The sequence below is a fragment of the Thalia democratica genome, chromosome 9 (genome assembly GCF_965202585.1).
Source record: "Thalia democratica chromosome 9, ktThaDemo2.hap1.1, whole genome shotgun sequence".
NCBI lineage: Eukaryota > Metazoa > Chordata > Thaliacea > Salpida > Salpidae > Thalia > Thalia democratica.
The window spans coordinates 20880808-20902413 of record NC_139173.1 but is presented as its reverse complement, the minus strand read 5'-3'; the positions used below and the strand labels follow the sequence as shown (position 1 = coordinate 20902413).

Below are 21606 nucleotides of genomic sequence, written 5' to 3'. Positions count from 1 at the left end.
AAAGATCAAAGAGTGGCAACCCTGACGTAGGCTAGTTTGAAATCAAAAAAAAAGACTCATGCTATTTTTATGAATTGAAAATAACTTTTTTCTTTTAAACTCTATTTTATTTAACAATAGTCCTTTGTTACGACAATTGTATTTTAAGTATTTAATCTTGTTTTTTTTTTTAACATTTGTCTTTCATTACTTTTTTTAAATTTTTTTATAAACTTTTGCTATTTTGGTCATCTAGTCTGATTTTTCGGTTTCAATAGATGACAACCTTGTTTCTGTAGATAAAATGGGGTTATAGAATTTATGCAAATTAAAAACTTTAATTATATGGCAGTTAAGTTAATTTTCCAAAACTATCTGTTAAAGTACTTTCTTTTAAATTTTTTTGAACAGTAAGCTTAAAATTGTAAGTTTAATTAAAAGTTCATTAATAGCACAAGTCTTTTTTTTTCTGATCATTTTACATTAATTACTATGCTACAAATTGTTTTTTACTGTTTTTTATTTGTAAAATTCAAAGTAACATTTTACGCATAAACAATTAAGTTTGAGAATATGTTTATTTCTGGAGGCACAAACTTAAATTTAAAAAGTAGAAGATTTCATCTAAAGTCTAACCCTCCTACAATTTTTGAGCAATCATTCAAAAAATTTCTTAGTCTTGTCTTTAAAAAATAAAATTACATTTAACAATCTTGTATTAAACAAAACTTTCAATTACTAAATATTTTTTTAATAAAAAAAAAACATTATATTTTTTTAAATATTTTGGTCAAACCAGAAAAAAAATTGTTTCCTCCAAGTTATTATGTATATTTTTGTTTCAGACAGATTTATTTTACAAAACTGGCTGAATCTAAATCATCTAATCTTAAAACAGGGTTATCACAAACTCAGTATACTCTAACTCAGGTCAGTTTGATTTTTTTTAAACCTCTGGATAACTCAGGCTAGTTTAAAATAATAAAAAAACTAGGATAATTCAGGCCAGTTAGTTTTTATTTATAAAAAACTCAGGATTATTTTAAGATAAAAAAAATCTCAGTCCAGTTATTTTTCTAATTCTTGAACGAGCTTTAATTAATCTAAGTTTAATATTTAGGTACTTTACAGAATTGTCACTCTTTTAGTCAAAAAAAATATCTGTAGTGACCAAAACTGTCCAGAGTGACTTTGAACTGCCCTGAGTTATCATGAGTTTTTTCAAATAGATTTAAAATAAAGTTTATTAAATTTACAAAATCAATAAAAACTGGATTTTTCAACAAAATTGACTGTAAAATATCAAAACATTGAAACCAAATCAATTAAATCTCATTCAAAATATAGAAAAAACTGCCTTGAGATTTTTAGCTGCCTTAAAACTATTCTGTTTGTTTTTAAAACTAAGCTGGAATGAGTCATCCTAGGATTTTCATAAGTTTCAAAATATCTTGAGTTATCCTGAGTGTGTAGCAACCCTGAGTCTTTATAACCAACTTTGTTTAATAATATGATTTTTATTGATTTTAAATTTTTTTTGTAGTTTATCTTCAATTAAATTGAATTTTTTTTAATGATTTAAAAACTCCGTACAGTTGAGATTACTCAGGATAGTCTTTTTGACTCAAAAAGTAGCAACCATGTTAAAAGGTAATTCAAGTATGTTTGTTCAATAAAAGTATATAATACTTTAAACTTATAAATATGAGCAAATGTTGATTAAAAAAAGTTTGACCCCCTATGTTTTTAAAAAAATATTTCAATGAATTACAAAATATTTTCATAAATGATCATTAGTTGTTTGATTTTCTAGATTTTTTTATAAATGGTTAAAAATATGAGAATCTTAGGCAATAGAGTCTAAAGAATTTTATTTACAAATATGAATGTTAATAAACAAGTATGAAAGCTTTTAGTATTTTAATAATTTTAAACGGAGTACAAAAAGTTTATTAATTTTTTGTAATGTAGTTAATTTTGTAAAAGTTGTTAAACTGATTATAAACTGCATATTTTTTATTGTCAAATTTGGGTACAACTTGATAAAAAAATTTAAGGTTTATGTCCCAAAAAATAACTTTAAACTTAAAATTATAAAAAGTACTAGGTCTAATTAAAAAACATTATGATTGTAAAAATATTCACAGAACAAAAACTTACAATTGATTAAAATAGATTTTTAACTACAAACTTAACTGAGCAGTTATTTTTCAATCCTTATATTGAAAAAAATTTGTAATAAAAAGTCAGCATAACGTGTTTAGCTAATAACATTTGAGAAATAAAAGGAAATAAATTTCTAAATAACAAGCTTAACTTACTTAAGGGGTCCAACATTTTGTTTACAAAATTAAGGTTTGCTTTTAAATGAAAGCATAAAGAAACAAATACTAGTCAGTTTTTGTAAAACATAAAGTTTAAACTAATTTTTGAGATTAAAGTTATTGTGAAAAAATCTTAATACAAACCTATGGACCGCAATTTATTCATTGTCAATCTTATCAGAGTTAAAAATTCACTAAAATATGTCTTACTAATTTTTTGATCTACAGATCTTAAATTTATATGAGATATACTTGCAGTATTGAGAAAATATTTCAGAAAACTTTTTTAAAACTTAAAAATGAATTTTAATTATTAAAATCAGAAATAAACAGTTTTTAGATTCTTTATTATCAAAAAAAAAAAAGACATTCATCAGGATATTTTTTTCAATGGTTAAATGGCAAAGTTTAACAATTATAACATATAGATTTTTATTGAATTTATCTTTTTGAATTTTTAAATTTTTGCCTTTCTCAAGCTAGTTGAACATAAGAACTTTGAACTATATATTTTAATAGTTACTTAAACTTTTTATAGTTGTAAAAACAATTTGTAGCTTAATTTATTAACTAAAAATAAAAAGGGTGGTCACAAAACCTGAAATCCTAGAAAAATCTGGAATTTACGAAATTTTGAAGAAAAAAACAGGAATTTTGAACAGAAATCACCTAAAATTTGAGTTTTAAACAATTTTGATTATATTATTTTATTTAATTGATACAGAAAGTCTATCATATAGTTAAAAAAAATTTGATCATCATATTTTTTATTATAAAACAAACTTAAAGTAGCTTTTAACTATCAATTAATGACATTATACTACTTAACACAGTTTTGAACTTTAAACTAAAACTATACCCAAAAATGTATACTGGAAGAAATCTCTCAAAATCAAGTGGCAACTCTAAAAAAGGCTTAAGCATAAATTGATTTCCCAATGGCCTTTATTTCCAATGCTCCTAACCATAGCTCCTTGGTGTTTTAGTTTGCAGCACACTACATAATAGAAATATTTGCACATTAGATTTTTGATAATTTTTATTTAAGAACAAATATATAAGTTTATTATAAGTTTAGAAAATTTAAATCAATTTTAATTTGAGTATAAACTAGTTAAACTTTTCTTACTATTCAGAAGTTTTTTGTTCACATAGTTATAATTTTGAAAAAGTGTACTTTGAAGAATACATACAATTAAAAAGATAACACTCCAAGGAAGTTTAATATATTTTTATTTTGTTCTTATTAAAAGTGTTCAGATTTTATTTTGCTAGTTTTTTTATATATTCATGTATTTTCTGTTCATGTGCTTTTTGATGCCTGAGTCCAACATTGCACACAGAACCATAAAAACAATTGAAAAAAGATTGTTATAATTAAGGACATAAAAACTTTTTTCACAATTTGGTGGTATTTCATATTGACTTTTTTTACAAAGCTACAAGGTGCTTTTTACATATTTAAAAAATTCAAAATAGTTTTTGAGATATAGCTGGTCAAAGTAGGAGGCAACAATAGGCTCCTTATGGGAGGCGCAAATGAAACAGCCAAAATAGACTTTTTTATTAAAAATCTATCTTCTCCTACGTTTTTTTTAGGTAGTGTTCCTTGATATATTTAAAAAATTCTGTTAGAAAGAATTTAAAAAAATATATATATATGTAAAATATAAAAAAAAAACATTTTTTTTTTTTTAAATATTAATTTTTAAAGTTTTGTTCTGACAAAATTATCTAAATATTGCAAGGAACATTCTCTAAAAATTTGAGGTAGTTATTTAAAAAAACCTAGGAAATAGATTTTTAGTGTTTTCTAGTTATTTGCCGTTTTAGTTTGCGTCTCCATAATGAACCTAAATTTGCCTTTGACCAGCTATATCTCAAAAACTATTTTGAATTTTTTAAATCTGTAAAAAGCATCTTGTAGCTTAGTAAAAACTATGTAAAATAAGATCAAATTGTGAAAACAATAGTGTTAACCCCCCTATGCCCTTAAGTTTTAAAAACATCCAATATACTAGGAACGTAATTTCACACTTACTTAGTTAATGTTTTTCTAATATCATTTAAAAAACAACAGCATAAAACAATTAAAAAAAAGAAAGATAGTGTTTTTACAAAAAAAAACAATCTTAAAATTAAAAATATCTTTCTAATTTCATTAATATAAATAGTTTTTCACAGATAAATTTATATAAATACAATCAATGAGCACCAGCAGATCCCACATAGGAGGCGGCGACGCGCCTCAACAAATTGTTCTCAAACACACATCCAGGTCAAATGCCATGAACAACATGTACCCGGAAACGGTATTTTGTTATTATTGTTTAATTTTGTTATTACAATTTTAGTTACAATATGTATAACTGATTTTTACTGGTAGTGGGCCTGTAAAGTTTTACTTTATTATAACACTAATTAATAAAATATTAAAAAGTCAACTTTTTAAATAATTAGTTATTTAACAAGTTAATTTTTTGGAGAAAGTGCAAAATTTTCCCTAATGTGTTGGAATTTTTGCACCATATTTTTTAACCAATGAAAATTTTAATTAAATTTTATTTCATAATAAACATTTTATTTATATATAATAAAATCAGTTTTTTGTTAAGTTTGTAATAAAAACCTATGGAAGAGACTATTTTTGTGGACAGTTTTGTCTTAATTATAAAAAATAATTTAAAGCTTTCATCTTTCTACTTTTTTAAGCAGTTTACTCAAAAAAAATTCCTTACAATATTGTAACTAAAAGCAAGGGTATTTTTGAGAAAAAAGTGACAAAAAGAGTTTTCTAGTTACTACGGATAAAAATTTTAGTTTTTGATATGCTCCATATGGAAGGCACAAACTAAAAAAGCAAAAAAAAATATTTCATTAAAAATCTATCTTCTAAAGTTTTTAAATTAACTCTTGCTCTTTAATCTTTACAACATTTTGAAAATTCTGTAAGAACAAGTTTTGAGTATTGGAATATTTCTTATTTGAAATATTAACAAAAAAATAGTTTGATTTAATTATTTTGTGGCTTTAGTTTTTTTATTATGTTTTACAATTTTTGTAAACATCTAAAACACTTCCTGGTAATTTGAAGTCTCTAGCTTAAATATTAAAAAAATAAATATATTTTTATTGGTTTTTAAAGTTTCAAAAAACAAGAAGACAATGAAAAAATGTTAGTAGAGGAAACTTTTAACAAAATGAATATATCTCAAAAACTCATGTATTTTTTAATGAAAAGATATATAAAATTCATTTAAGAGCCAATCTCAATTACTGTAAAAAAAGATGGACTCTTATGCTATTAATTATGTTATATTATATTTATAGTTTCACTTTTTTTACTGTCTATCTATTTATGTTTTATGATGAACCTTTTCATATTCAAGCTTGTATTAGTTTATGAAAATAAAGAAAAATATTATATTTGTTTTTGTCTAATTTAGATATTTTAATAAAGGTTTTCTATTATTCAAATAAGATTACAGTAACCTCTCGCTTATTTACGCACATTGTGTTCACAGAAAAAATGCGTAAAGATACGAGAGGTACCAAATATACTTACTATAATGGCTGTTTTTTGATATTGCTTCTAGTTAAAAGCAGACTGTTGACTTTCCTACTTTTAACAATTTGTTTACTTTATTTATAAATATGAAAACAAAAGATAAAACTACACATAAATTTAAAAAAAATAAATAAATTTATTTAAAATAATAATACTTGTGGAAAAATAAGGAGATTTTATCTTAATTTTTATTTAAATGTGACTTATTTGATACTTAACATTTATATTCTATTCTACTTAGCAAATTCAATTTATAATTAAGCATTTGTTTACAATTAAGAAATGGTGTGGTGTCTATACTAAAATGTGTGTTGTTTTATTTATATATAGAGCAAAAGTGCTGTATTATTTATTTCCGTTTTAAACTTTCATTATTTAACACAGTCATATTTCTTTTAGAATTTAATTTAATCTGTTATTGTTAACATAATTTCTGATATACTGAGGTATAACTAAATGTTTTTCAATTAGTTAATGAACATAAGTTTACAAAGTCTAAAGATATAGAGAAATGAGATAGCATTTAAAAACATATTTTAAAGTAAAAATGTACAATAAACCTAATTTGTGCAATATTAAAAAAATTGAAAATTTTATTTTTTGAAAATTTTAGAATTCTAAAATGCGTAACTAAACGAGAGTGTGTAACGTCACGAGTGCGTAAAGATGCGAGAGGTTACTGTAATTAAAAATCCAGATAAACTTGTTTAATTAAAGATTATTATGTCAGTTCAGCTTCGCTAGTTTCCCATTACAAACTTGAAACAATATTAATTTTCTCTTTCATTCTATAACTGTATAAACATTTTGTACATGCTTCAACTACATAAAAAAAAATTTCTATACTTTAACTTATTAAATTTTTGGTTTCAATTAAATTGGCTTTTTAAAATGTAGTACATTATCATTAACTTGATTATGTATATATTCTTATAATTTAAATTCTACAGATTTTAAAAATAAGTTTGTTTAATTTTTATTTTTTTTAAACCTAACTCTATCTCTAGCTTTCTAAAATACAAGTTCAGAGTATATATTGAAATAAAAGTTTAAAAATTACATTGTAGAAATATGCTAACTTATAAATGGTGCGTAGTTGTTTTTCTTTCAGCTTTTAAACTAATCTATAGTTTTTCAGTATTAATGTGTTTACTTTCAAACTTACAACTTTTATTTTAAGAAGTTATAAACATTTCCAAAGTCAGATCGTACCAACATCTTTAAAATTCACATTTGTTAAATTATTTTACAGTCTTGCTGATGTTTTAAAAAATACCAAGGCTATTATATACATTAAATATAAACATTAAGTTTTTTTTTGAATTTTCTTTATTTTATTGAACACAAATGTTTTATTATTTGTGTTTAAAAATTTCAAGTTGTATTTTAAAGTTGAAAAATTTAAATTTAGTTAGGATTAACAATTTTGATATAAAAAAACTAAGCTGTCTTCTTAAAATATTTCTTTGGTATTTTGATTATTAAATTTTAAATTTTTTCATAAAAACTTCATTATCAATCAAACAAATGCCCACACAGAACAACGGAGAACCGTTCTTGGAGATAACGGAGAACGCCAAGCAGCGCGGGTTCAGGTTCAGGTACACCTGCGAGGGCCCCTCCCACGGGGGAATACCCGGGTGCACCAGCGACAGAAACAAGAAGACTTTCCCGGCTGTCAGGGTTAGTTGTGAGTGTGTGGGTTAAATCCGTTTATTTGTTTCCATTTCATTGATTTAATGTTTCATTAAAAAAAGGTGTCAAAAATAAGGTACACAAATCAACTGAAAATTTATTATTTTGGCAATTAAAGTTTTTTTTTAGTTTGAAAACATTTTAGTCCAGTAGAGCTATAAAAATTTTAAAGATAATTGTGCAATTAAGAATTGTTCATAAAAAAATTATACAATATTCTCTCAAGCTCATAAAAAATTTTAATTTTTGTCTTTGTTTGTAACTATTTCAATGTACACACCTAACAAGAAACCGGTTTAGATTAATAAAAAGTTCAAGTTTTAAAATTATCATGACTTATTAAAGTTTAAAAACTGAATTATTCTAAAATGTTATAACAAAAACATTTCTGGAAACTTATGTAAAAATCATGCTTAAAGTTGTAGATAGTGTTCACCTAACTAAAGAAGCTTAAGTATATTTATATTGAAATTCTTTTACTGACTGAAACTTATTTTGAGAAAACTATTCAACTAAACTCTACCAACATATAAAAATAAATAGTTTTTATAAGTAAATAAATTATTTTTCTTACAGATTTGCAACTACCAAGGTTACGCGAGGATAGTCGTGCAGCTGGTCACGAACGAGGAAAACCCGAGGCTCCACCCGCACTCCCTGGTCGGCAAACAGTGTCAGAACGGTATTTGCACGGTGCAGTGCGGACCCAGGGACATGACTGCCACGTTCGTTTTTACATATAACTATACTGTATTACATATTATTTTCACTTCACATGTTAGTGCTTAAAAATATTTTGTATGTTTGTTAACATATTATTTTGAAAGACTTTTTTTAAATAATTTACCACTGTAGGTTTATTTTTTACCTTTTTTTACTTTATATTTAAAAGTACAATTTTTGTAAAATTATTATTCTTATCAATTGGTATTTGTCTATTTTGAGTGTGATATATCATGCAGATTTCCAAACTTGGGCATCCAACACGTTACAAAGAAGAATGTTGCTCATATTTTGGAGGAGCGTTACATCGCCGCTGAAATGCAACTCACTTCAATCAACGATGGCTACCCCCAAGATGTGCAGAAAAATATCAAAGGTTGGTTCTTAACAAAATGCTAATATATTGTTGTATGCAGAAAAGTTATAATATAAAGAAATTCCACGTACATTCGACAAATGCTAAGGGATTCAAGTTAACTTTTTTTTGATTTCGTTTTATCATATATAATAACGGTTTTATAATTTTTACTGGTCACTGTCCAAACTAGTATAAATATAAACTAACCAAACTCTGTAAAAATTTTTTAAAGCTAATATTCGCACTCTCATACATAAAACCACTTCTGTATTTCTAACCAAATTTTTTCTATATACAGACGAAGACAGGCGCAGGATAGCGGCGAAAGCACAAGCTGAGGCGAAGTCGATCGACCTGGCGGTGGTCAGGCTGATGTTCATCGCCTACCTGCCGGATTCCAGCGGCGCCTTCACCATCATGCTGAAACCCGTCATCTCCTACCCCATATACGACAGCAGTTAGCACACTCGTTTTTAAAAGTTTTGATGTAATTAAAATGCAGTTTAAGCTTTTATTAATACAGGCTTGTTGTATGAAGTGCATATTTTACTAGGTTTTTATAAAGAGGTAAATTTTAAAAAGTGTGCTGTCAATTTTTAGAAATTTCAACTATTTTATCTATTTTAGATTCATTTTATAATTTATTTCGTATATACTTTAGTTATTTCGTAACTTTGAATATAAACTTTATCCTATTTTTTTACTTTATAAGTTTACAACAGCTTTATTTTTACTGTATTTTTTTTTTTTTTTTAATATCAATTAAAAATAATTAAACAAAAATTTAATATACAGAGGCGCCAAATGCTGCTACACTGAAGATCTGCAGGATGGATTGCAACGCGGGTAGCGCTTGCGGAGGAGATGAAGTGTACCTGCTTTGCGATAAAGTTCAAAAAGGTAATATGATAACCTAATAGTTTGAGTAATTGAAATTACTTCTTCATAACCATACATTCATTTTTTTAAATTTTTCTTGCACAAAGTTTAAATACAAATTACAACTAGATGAAATTTAAAACCTACATGGAGTTTTATAATTTTTAAAAAATTTTACTTTTAAATTTTAAGTCACAAAAATATTTACAACATTCCAGACGACATTCAAGTGCGGTTCTTTGAAGAAAACTTGGCTGGCAACACGGTGTGGGAGGCGCTGGGCAACTTTCAACCGACCGACGTGCACAGGCAGTTCGCCATCGTGTTCAAGACTCCTCCCTACAGAGATCAGAACATCGACTCACACGTCGCAGTGCACGTTAGAATTTGCACCTGTTGTAAAAAAATAATCATATTTAGTAAGAACCCTTGTAAAATTGTTTATCAGCGGTTTGGTCATTCCAAATCAGTTTGAACTAGTGTATGAGCAACAACTTAGATTTTGTTTAAAATATCAAATGAAATGTTTTATTGTTTGTTCAAACCTTTGAATTAAAAAAAAAACATAAAACTAGCTCATTTTGTAAGAAAGTTATTGCTGCTTGAATACAATAAAAGCTAGTAATTCGTTAACTCCGTCCTTTATTTACAGAGTTTTTATTGATTGCTTATTAGAAAACAAAACTAATAAAAATAATTGACATTTACAGTGTTTTTGTATTTTAACAAAGATAGAACTTAGTCTAAGCTGATTTTAAAATAATTGAAAGAGCAAAAAATATTATTTATTTACTTAAACATATTTTTAGTGTAACTCTGAAAAGGTTATTGATAACTTTTTACATATTTTATCAAAAAATAGTCCCCTATGGATGTTTTATTGGCAAATTTATGGTTTTTATGCTATTAGAAAAACCTTATAAGTCTTGTTGTAATTTTCAATACAAATGAATTATTTTTTTGTATGTACTAGAAATTAAAATAAATAGCAGTTTTTCACTAAAAGCAGTAATATAAATTGTTGTAAAGCCTAGTAGAATTTCAAATACAATTTAAAAGAGGCATGAAAAACAATATAAATTCTACTTTGAATTATTAACTTATAATAAGATTTTTAAACAAAATGATACTGCAACTTTTTTATAACGTATTTTTTTAGCAATTTCATATCAACATATAATTTCATTTTAATAAGTTGATAAGTTTTTACCTGTGTTGCAAATATTTCAAAATAAAAATTTAGGTTCAGCTTCGCAGGAAATCCGACCAGGAAGTTTCGGAACCTCGTCCGTTCACGTATCTCCCAAATTCAAGTTTGCAAAATTATTAAATTAAATTTATTTTTATGTTTTACCTTGTGGTTTTATGATAATTATTAATTTTATAATTCTCTATAGTTTTATACAAGTTTTAAGTAAGTGTCAACAGTTTAATTTTTATAAACTGCAAGTCGTTAACTTTTATTTTTTTACTTGGACTAAATTTATTAAAAAGTATATTTTTCTAAAAAATAAGTCGCTAAAATTATTTGCAGACTCTGATTTTGATGGGGTTGAAAAGAAAAAGAGGAAAATATTCACCCTTCAGGACATGGTTGCTAATAATAGATGTGAGTGATTTTTTTCATCTTGCTACCAAAGTTTGTGTTACAATTTTAAGAGTGGTTAAGTTTCCATTTACCTTAATGTTCAATTTTGACTTTAACTCGTAGAAGCTTACTTTGAAATTCAGATACAACAAATCCAAAATGTTATAAAGATATAAAAGCTAAACGTTTTCAAAAAAGCTATGAGATCACTTAAAATTTACTTCTTTTTACAATAATAACCTAGAGTCTTCAAAACGATTTTTTTTAAGTTTAAAGTCTCAAAGAAAAAACTAATTTTCTTCTAACATACCTCTAAACCTAAAGTTTATAACCAATCTAAATTTTTTGGTAATGACTTAAAGAATGACAATGACTTAGTTGCTTAAAGTAAAAAAAAAATGTACATAAGACTTAAAAAATAGTTACACAAGGTTTGGTGTGTTAGTTTAATTAATTTTAAAATTTCAACATTTTTTTTTTGTTTTTCGTGTTATAGTAGAATAATATTAATTACACAAGGCTTCGTGAGTCTAATTATTTATGTGTTCGTTATAAAATCAATATTTTTTTTTTATGCAGTCATCAGTTTGACATCGAACCACCAGTTCTTTTCGCTGCCTAGCAACCAATCACAAGGGGGCATGGGCGGGGGTGGGTCCAACTCTGGTGGTAACCATGACAACGTGGTTAAGCAGAGGAAGATGGCCGTTGCTAACAAAAACCGTCACCACAAGCAAAACTTTACACAGAACGCCCCAATTGACCCAAGAACTATTTTCGCACAAAAGGTTTAAATTTTTGTAGTGGTTAAGTATATATTTAAAATAAAATTTTGCTCATAGAAGCAGTACTTAGTTTTTATGAAAAAAAAAATCCAACTTAGACTACTTTTTATATAATTAAAACAGATCGAAAATGGAAAAGAAAACACATCTGCATACGTTACAGTAAGTTATTTTAACAAATTTAAACTTATATGCATTATAATTATGCTTATTGTTTTTTTTTCAAAGAATTCAAAAACATTTCAAAGTAAATACTAAATCTCAATCTAATTACTTTAAGATAAAATTTAAAATTCTGTAAATAATAAACATACTGAAGTTTTTTTTAACACAGCTCAAACAAGAAAAGAAATCTCCAGCAAGAAACAATCCTGTTGAAGAAAAGGACACAAAATTGTTCGATGAAAAACCACAATTTATTCCCGGAACTCAAATACCATTGCCCTTCCAGTTGCAGCAAAAGAAACAAAGTCCCAATTACAGCCAATCAACATTTGACAGTCGTGAGTATTCTTTTATTCTTTGTTAAGTTTTGTTTTTTTTTTTTAAGACATCTATCTCTAGACATAAATTCCTTCCGTTGAGAATCAGAAACTTTAACTGTTATGAGTTACTTAGGAAAAAAATGTTTTGCCTTTAATGTATAACCCACATAGTTTGGTTTTTTTTGCTCACCAAACATCTTAAATCACAAAAGCTGTTTCAAAATAAGTCATAGTTTTCAAATTAAAAATGTAGTTTTCAAATAATAAAGTATCATTTTTATACTACATGTTTATAGATCTATAGTTTCAGTATTTTAAATCTAAGTAAACTTTAAACTAAAACTTTGTACTTGAAATAAAAAAACAACAAACAAACACTTAACGTACGTTTATAAATACTTTTAATTAGATACCGTTCCAAAATAGAATAAACTGCATTCCAAATACACGAATAGTTATAGCAGTGTAATCATCAAATATTATTTTACCAGCTCAACAAAGATGCCCGTCATCCGAGTGTTCGTTCACGGACGCCAGCTCGTTCGCCAACAGCCCGTCAGCGCAAGCGTTCGTTCCGCACAACTCGCAACAGCAACAGGTAGAAATTTGTGTACATGAGAATATTTTTTAAGTTTTGTACTTTACAAGATTTGTTGTTTGTTAAAAAAGAGGTTTTAATTTAACATGCTTTAAAAGTCAACAGTATTGTATATGTTAATATTTTTCAGAATCGGAAAAAATATATATAGGCGTTTACAAATTTAATAGTATAATCTTTTTCTCATCAACAATTAAAACAATAAGCAAATAGCATTAAATGGAAAAGCAAATTTATAATTATGTTATTAATAAGCATATCTTTACTTTAGTTTTACTTGATAAATCTCTAAAGTTTGTATTTATTTGAATTTATTCATACGTCATAATTTAAATTGTTTTACTAACCAATTTTTTTTCAAATTCACTTGAAAATGAAAACAGTATAGTTTTGAGAAGCTTCGTGAAATAAAATATAAAATAAAATGAGTAATCTGTTAATAATAAGCTGCAAATGGAATGTAAATTAAAACATGTTTTTATCAAGTTTCATATATTTTTTTGGATAACATTAAATTTTCACAGAACCAGTCGTGGATGCAGCCGCCGGCTTACGAGAAGGTCACGCCTCAGAGCACACCGGAGCACAAGGAGCTCACGTCGATATCGAGGGACGAAGTGGACATGGTGCTCAGCAACATCGAGCAGCCGCACTTCAGCTACCAGGACAGCTTGAACGACTTCGCGGACTTCAACCCGGCTTCGTGGCTGAGCAACGGTATTTGATTTATAAATTGGTAACGAGACTGGTTAAGATATTAGGACAAACTTCAAAATTTATGTAAAATTAAACATCAACCTAACAAAAAGTAAACACTAAAGCAAATTATATTTAAACTTTAAAGATTTTTTTGTTAACATTGTTGATATAAAAGCTTCTTTTCTACTGTTATAATAAAGTAACAACGGTATTATGTTTAAGATTTAAATGCAAGATCCGTTAAAGTATTTAGACAAAGTTTAAGTTTTATGTTAAAAAGTAAATGAGTTTTTAGTTTAAATGGGTTTTTTATCTTTGCTGTTAATTTAAAAGCTATGTTTTACCCTTACATTAAATTTAAAATATAAATTCTTATAATTTTCAAACTTGAAAAACAATGTATATAGTTTTAGACTTATCTTAATAATAATATCCTATATTACCTTTGATTTGTTTGAATATTATATGGTTGGCTAATAATTCTCATGGAATTTTTTTTATCACAGAAACTATTGCTTTGCCAACTCAAACAACATTCCAACAAGAATTGTTCACCGATACTGGAGTTGAAAAAACTCAAGAAAAGGTTAAATATTTCACTTAATATCTGTTTAATTTTTTTTTTAACATTTACTTCATAAGGACAGGGTTGCCACTTTACCTGAAAAAACCTGGAATTTAAGAAATTTTGAAAAAACCTGGAAAAACTTGGAATTTTGAACAGTTTTAACATTTTCAGTCGTAAAATTTCGTTTTGACACAAAAAATCTATCATATAAATAAGAATTATTATCAAATTTTTTTTTTATTAAAAAGCACATTTAAAGTAACTTTCGAATCTTTTCAATGTTTTTATACTATTTAACACAGTTTCTTACATTAAACTTAAATTAAAACTAAAAATTAGTGATGTACCGGACCCACAATTTCGGGTCCGGCCGGACCCGGATCCGGACTTTTTTTTCAAACTAGAATCCGGCCGGAACCGGATCCGGACTTTTTTTTCAAATTAGAATCCGGCCGGAACCGGACCCGGACTTTTTTTTCAAATTAGAATCCGGCCGGAACCGGATCCGGACTTTTTTTTCAAATTAGAATCCGGCCGGATCCGGATATCAGACAAAAATGGCAATATCCGGCCGGACCCGGACAGTGAGTCCGCTACATCAATAGTATAAACTAGCCTGAATCAGAATGAGGTTTTTAAAAACTGAAAAAAAAAATTTAATCTAATAATAAGTAGAACAGCTAGCCACAAGGTTTACAAATTTAGATGTTATTTACAATTAAAAATCTGAAATCAAGTTCTTGAACAAAATACACTAGAAAATTACAAAATATTGAAAACTGGATCATCTCAAACTCATTCAAAATCTAAAAGAAAACTAGCCTGAGTTTTTATAAAAAAACTAAACTAGCCTGAGGCAGTCAAAGATTTTCTAAAATTCCCAAAAATTTTCAAACTAGCAGGGTTGCCACTGTTAAGTCAATAAAACTAGCTAAAGTGAGTATAAACAAGCCTGAGTCAGAATAAGGTTTTAAAAAACTCAAAAAAAAATTAATTGATCTAATAATCAGTAGAACAGCTAGCAAAGGTTGACAATTTGGTAGTAAAGTTGTGCACTAATTCTGGTACACTTAACTTATTAGTACTATCCATCAATCCTACCTTATTTAATTAATATCTAACAAATACTAAATTCTAACTGAGACTACTTTCTATAATCAGACACGACAGTTTTGAGTTATAAATCTTTTATATAAAACACAACAAGAAATACTAGCATATACAAAATTATTTATTACTTTGGTAACACTTTAAAAAAGTGGAAGCTACTTAAATCTATATCAAAAGACTTAAAACAAAAAACTAAAAATTAAATAAAACTTTTAGTAAACAAGAAACTGTAAAATTTTTAATAAACTATTAAACTATATTCCTGGCTTAAATATTTAAACAATTAAACACCTGTTGAAATATTCACTTATAAAATAAAACACTACTTACAATAAGCATTCACAAAAACGTTCAAGATATTTTGTTGCTTCAAGCTACACACCAAACTAACTAACTGCTTACATATAAACTGCCTGTCATGTTCTGATGTTTTGTTGCATCAGTATTTAGTTTGAAACATTTCGTCATATGATTCTCATTGGCTCGTACATTCAACCGTATTAACTTTAAATATTCTCTGAGCTCGACTTTAAACAATAAATAATGCAAGTATTCATTCCAAAGTTTTCAATTTTACAACATATGTAAAGAGTTGCATTTCATGAAATGTGTATTTTTAGTTTAAATTTAAACAAATGTAAATTAGTCACGTGTACAAAATGAGCCAATCACGGTAGGTGTTTAATTCTAACTGACGAAAATGAATCTTATTAATTTTCACAAGGTTTTTCTTTGAAAAAATACTTTTCAGTATGCTCTTTTTTACTAACTAGATCCGGGTCCGGCCGGATCTCTGTTAGGATCCGGCCGGACCCGGATCCGGACTTTATTTTCAAATTAAAATCCGGCCGGAACCGGACCCGGACTTTTTTTTCAAATTAGAATCCGGCCGGAACCGGATCCGGACTTTTTTTTCAAATTAGAGTCCGGCCGGATCCGGATATCAGACAAAAATGGCAATATCCGGCCGGACCCGGACCCGGATAGTGAGTCCGGTACATCACTACTAAAAATAGACCCAAAAATGTGTACTTTGAAAAACCTGGAAAAAATTTGGAAAACCTGGAAAAAAAACTTGAAAAAACGAGTGGCAACCCTGTAAGGATTAATGACCGGAAATATTTTGAAGATTTTTTTCAAGTTGTTTAGTTTTCTTTTCTTTACAGATGATATAATTTGAACACTTTTAATATTTATTTTACCAATCAAAGAACCTAAAGACTTTAACTTTGTATTTAGTCATAATTTTTAAAAAATGATAAAAGCATCATTAATTCATAAATATCAGTTGATTTTATAGTTACATACACTTACTTTTTAAAACACAATTTTAAAAAACCTTAGTTAAAAACCTATCTTATTTTTTTAAGTTTTTGTAAAATGGTGTTTTAATCCTAGCAATAAAACCAAAACAAATTTATTGTTTATATTATATAAATTAAACCAATTTTTACAGACTGATGACATCACAACTCTGGTGAGTGACGAAAGCGAAGACGATTGTGACGTCACAAGCTCCGTGCAAATCGTGCGCAAGGAAAAATACGTCAGCAGCTGTGACGTCATGGGGGCTTCGGTTCTCCGGTGGATTATGTGCGACCCCGCGGCAGCAAGTTTGGATCAAAACAACACGTGAGTCTTTCGGCTGTGGTTTAAGGAATACATTTTTCAGTTTCTTTTTACAAGTTTAGCGCGTACTTTTTGTTGATCCTGCCAAAAAAAAAAAAAAATACAAAAACGCGAAATTTACGGTGGCTTTTGTTTTCTTTGGCAATATTTTAGTTTAAAACATCAATGCAAAGTTTTTTATTTTGTTTTATCTTTTTCAAATATGTGCATAAACCATCAAAGCTGACAATAAAAAAACATATTCTGTAATTTTTTAAACTAATAATAAAATATTTTACTTCTAAAATAAACATTTATTTTTTACCCACAGTCCCCTGCACGCGTCCATAATATCCGGCAACAAGCAGTGGACGATGAAACTGTTGAACTTCGTGTCGCAGGTCGCCACCCTCAACTCCGACCTCGATTTGAACGTGCTGAAGGTTGCCGTGGAATGCCAAGATGCAGTCTCTGTGCAGGTTGGTGTTATCATTTTACTTTTTTTGTTTGTTAAGTCTGGTACGTGTTTAGGTTAACTGCAGTTCTTTTTTAGTTTTAGTCGGTGTTTAGGACATCCTAAAGTAGGTAGCTTTGGTTAATAGGTGGCGATAACTAGTAGGGTGAAAAAAATAAATGGGTATTCAACTATTGATGGGGCAATATTTTGTAAATAAGCGATTGTTTATTTAATTTCTACCAAATGGGATATTATAAAAATTAATTTAGAAAACTGTGGTTTGAAAAGTATCAACAACACTTGCTGTTTTTTATTTGTTAAGTTTGGTGCGTAAATAACACTAAGCAACAACTTGATAACAATTTTTTTTTATTCTTTAATTTTAACCAAAACTTGCTTAATAAACCTATGTAATAAACGAGTTATCTAATTGATTGTAAACTTTGCAGTTGGTATTGGAATCGTTGGGAAGTTCGAACGTCATGCGTGAGTGGTTGCAGCACGAGGACAGCCAATCAGGAAGCAGCATTCTGCACCTCATCTGCTCACGTGACGACTGCGATATTTTGAAGCTGGTCGTCGGTAAAATGGTGGAGGTTTTCGGTGAAGATTCCGTTCAGTTCAGAAACATGCTGCTGAACGTCAACTACCAAGGTTGTTTGTTGTGTGAAAATTATTTTGAATGATCTTTAAAGTACGGCTGGTGGTTTTAGCAGAAGAAAATCTGTTTTAGTTTGATTCTTGCTGGAGACGACCCAATAATTTGTTTTTGAATTCTAAATACAAACTTCATACATAGTAAAGCTATTTTTATTACATTTTATTCATAAAAGTTTTTTAATTGGTGATTTTTTAGAAAAATTTATGTATCCGTTTGAAAATATTTTTTAAACATATTTATTGCAGGTGAAAACTTACTTCGTACTTGTTCCGCAAACAACGCGTTGAGCTGTTTGAATTTTTTGCAAAGTTTTGATGCCATCAGCGACCTTCTCAAAGCTGATAACCAGCAAACACCAGTTGCTTCGTCTGAAGATCTGAGTAGCATCTTTGAAACCTTGCAGGTTGTTATTATAAATGTTTAAGATTAAACTTTTAAATGTGTTACAGTTATACTAAAATATAACGTATGTGTCCACTAACAAGTTTTCTAAATTTAGGTCAGCGAAAAGAAGTGCTCCACAGAAGGACAAACAAATACTAGCTCAGCACGTGGTTAGTTGTGAAGCTTAATTATAAATTGACTGTCATTGTGCTGTGAGTCTTGTAAAAATGTTTTGTCAAATATTTTAACCATAATATGTAAATCAGGCGTTCTCAGCGAGCGAGTGGTGTCGTTGCTGAAGGCGAACCTTGACAAGTTGAGCGAAGACGAACTGGCGAGTGTGTACGAGCACGCGATGCAGCCCACACGCGACCAGCAAAACAACAACAATATTGTGGAAGACATCCTCACCGCGCTTCAAGTTTGTTTTTGTGTACAAACACTTTGGTATCAACTACACATTGACTATCTGTCAATAAAATATTAGAACAAAGTTTCAGCTATTTTGAAAAATGAGAATTTTTTGTTGACTTTTGGGGATGGTACCTATCAAATTGTTGTTCTGTTTTGTAATTTTTTTGTGTAAACAAATTTAAAGTGACTTCTTAAATAATCGCGCAAATTCAGACACCAGATGTCATTACTTTTCAATGCTATTAGATTTAAAAAAAATTTTTACTTTTTTAGTACCTAATTAAAGATTGAGTGTAAAAAAATAAATATCTGTTTCAAAAAACTTAAATGTAGTGATATAGATTTTGCTTTTTTAACATATGTACTTTATTACTTTTAACACATTGTTTAATTATATCAAGTTTGCTTAAAATTTAATCTTATGTTTTTGTAGATATTTATCAAACTAATTATCTTTAAAAAGGTTTCACTTCAATAAGTTTTGTCTTGAAGTATAATTTAAAGATTAAAGTAAAAACTTTTTTTTTTTCACTTTGTAAACAAATCTACATCTAGTTTGGAAATAAAATTAAAATGGCTTCAAATTTAAACTTTAAATAAGTCAAAATATTTATTAGTTTAGTTTTAGTTTACAGCAGAAAACTTTAAACATGTTTTCTAAAATTAAAACTTTTATGTAATAATCTGTCAGAGATAAATTAATAACATATTGTTTTTTTGTTAAACAGTGGTAGTAAAAAATAGCAAATATCTTTTGCAAATAAACAAAAAAGTTCTCTTACTTTTTTCTTGATTTAGGATGTACAATGGCTGGCTTTATGTACAGTTTTTAAGCTTTTTAATCAGCTTGGTCTTTTACATCTTAATTACTTCTTCTAACTAAAACCTCACACACAGAACGAAGATTGCGATTTGTACAAACTGTTCGTGGAGCTTCTCTGCCGCGACAAACTGGACGACCAGCTTATGAGCGCCGTCAACCACAACTTGATGCAGGCGGTTTGCTGAACCAAGAAAATAGTGTTATTTTGTAGGAAGCGTTTTTTTATCGTGTACAAACATTTCTTTCGGTGTACATATACGGATTAAAATGAAAACAATAGAAGATCGGTTTTTTTATTAACTTTTTCTATCGATGATTAAAGTATATAATGTTTTTTTTTAGTAAATAAATTTGGTGCGTCTCATTTTTCGTTGCTCCTGCTTGTATGTATTTTTTAATTGAATAAACCATCTTAGTTGTACAAAATTAAAATGTAGTCAACTTTAAATGGTTTTTGTATATAACAATATTAATACAGATTACTATTTATCACATTAATTAAAAATGTAACCATTTGTTTTGATTAAAAAGTAAACAGTCGTTTTATTTTCAGTGATTTTAACCCTAGACTTTGAGTTTAATGCAACATCTTTATCAATAAGTAGTTTGCTGCTACAGTAAACAATTTCGTTCACTATAAGAACCAACTTTTATTGGTGTGGCAAGTTAAAAAAGCGTATATTAGAGCAGGGGTCATCCGTATTTTATGGAGAAGGGTCCATATCACACTGAAAATATAAAAAAATGTATATGAAATCAGATAGTTACAGAGTTTTAAAGTAGGTAGCATATTTTACACGCAATCAAATAAGAGGGAGCCGATCATTTCTAACCCGCTATCACTTCTAACCCGATCATTTCTAACCCGATCATTTCTAACCCGATCACTTCTAACCCGATCATTTCTAACCCGATCACTTCTAACCCGATCACTTCTAACTCGATCATTTCTAACCCAATCACTACTAACCCGATCATTTCTAATCCGATCACATCTAACCCGATCATTTCTAATCCGATCACATCTAACCCGATCACTTCTAACCCGATCATTTCTAACCCGATCATTTCTAACCCGATCATTTCTAACCTGATCGCTTCTAACCTGATCGCTTCTAACCCGATCACTTCTAACCCGATCATTTCTAACAAGATCACTTCTAACCCTGTTCAGCCCGATCACTTCCAACCTGATCGTTTCTAGCCTGATCGATTCTAGCCCGAACGTTTCTAACCTATTTAACTTGTTAATTTACGTTTATTTTCTTTTTAGGTTTTTATGCAAAAACAAACAATTCTTAATAAAGTAATTCAAGTAATTAAAAAAAGTTTAATTTTCAATTTTTTATAAACATAATGATTTAATGTGTTACGTAAAAAAATGTTTTTTGTATAAATTTTTTGTTTAGTATTAACTTAACGTAATATTAATTTACATTTTTTACCTCATTTTTTGAGTTGTAAAAACATCTAATAACTTATATTTGTAAATAATATATAATGATTGCAAAATAATCTTAAGTTTTTGTGATTTTGGAAATCTATGAAATAATAACTTTTAAAAGATATCATGAAAAATATTAAAATAGTTTTTACTATTAATTGTGTAAAATTATTTCTGCAATTTTAAATTTTTTAAACTTATACATTTTTATTAAAAATGTAAATTTATTTTGCTTTATATACAACATATTTTAAGGAAATATGAAAAAATATAAATAATAAGTTTCCGACACTTAACTATTATTTCAAGTTTATTATATAATATTTCTTATTTAATCGTTAGATATAAATTACCATTGGCTAAAAGAAAGAAAATCTAGTTTAAGTTCTAGTCAATGACAGGGTCTTTTTATAAAAAAAAATAACGTTTACCTCTACTTTTTACTTTGTATTAAAC

The 21606-nt window shown here is 27.7% G+C and overlaps 1 protein-coding gene across 1 annotated transcript; it reads left to right on the top strand.

Moving 5' to 3' along the window:
• The first annotated feature begins 4475 nt into the window (after positions 1–4475).
• LOC145843935 (uncharacterized) lies at positions 4476–20123 on the top strand. Its single transcript, XM_082951215.1, has 22 exons — positions 4476–4615; positions 7411–7554; positions 8143–8291; positions 8529–8665; positions 8946–9104; positions 9443–9547; positions 9745–9905; positions 10770–10839; positions 11061–11135; positions 11694–11902; positions 12023–12061; positions 12234–12402; positions 12876–12982; positions 13507–13699; positions 14188–14267; positions 16816–16991; positions 17299–17446; positions 17874–18078; positions 18331–18488; positions 18585–18639; positions 18736–18890; positions 19781–20123. Exons 1-22 carry the CDS (start codon positions 4511–4513, stop codon positions 19889–19891), a joined length of 2910 nt encoding a protein of 969 aa, XP_082807341.1. The 5' UTR covers positions 4476–4510; the 3' UTR covers positions 19892–20123.
• Positions 20124–21606: the final 1483 nt, after the last annotated feature.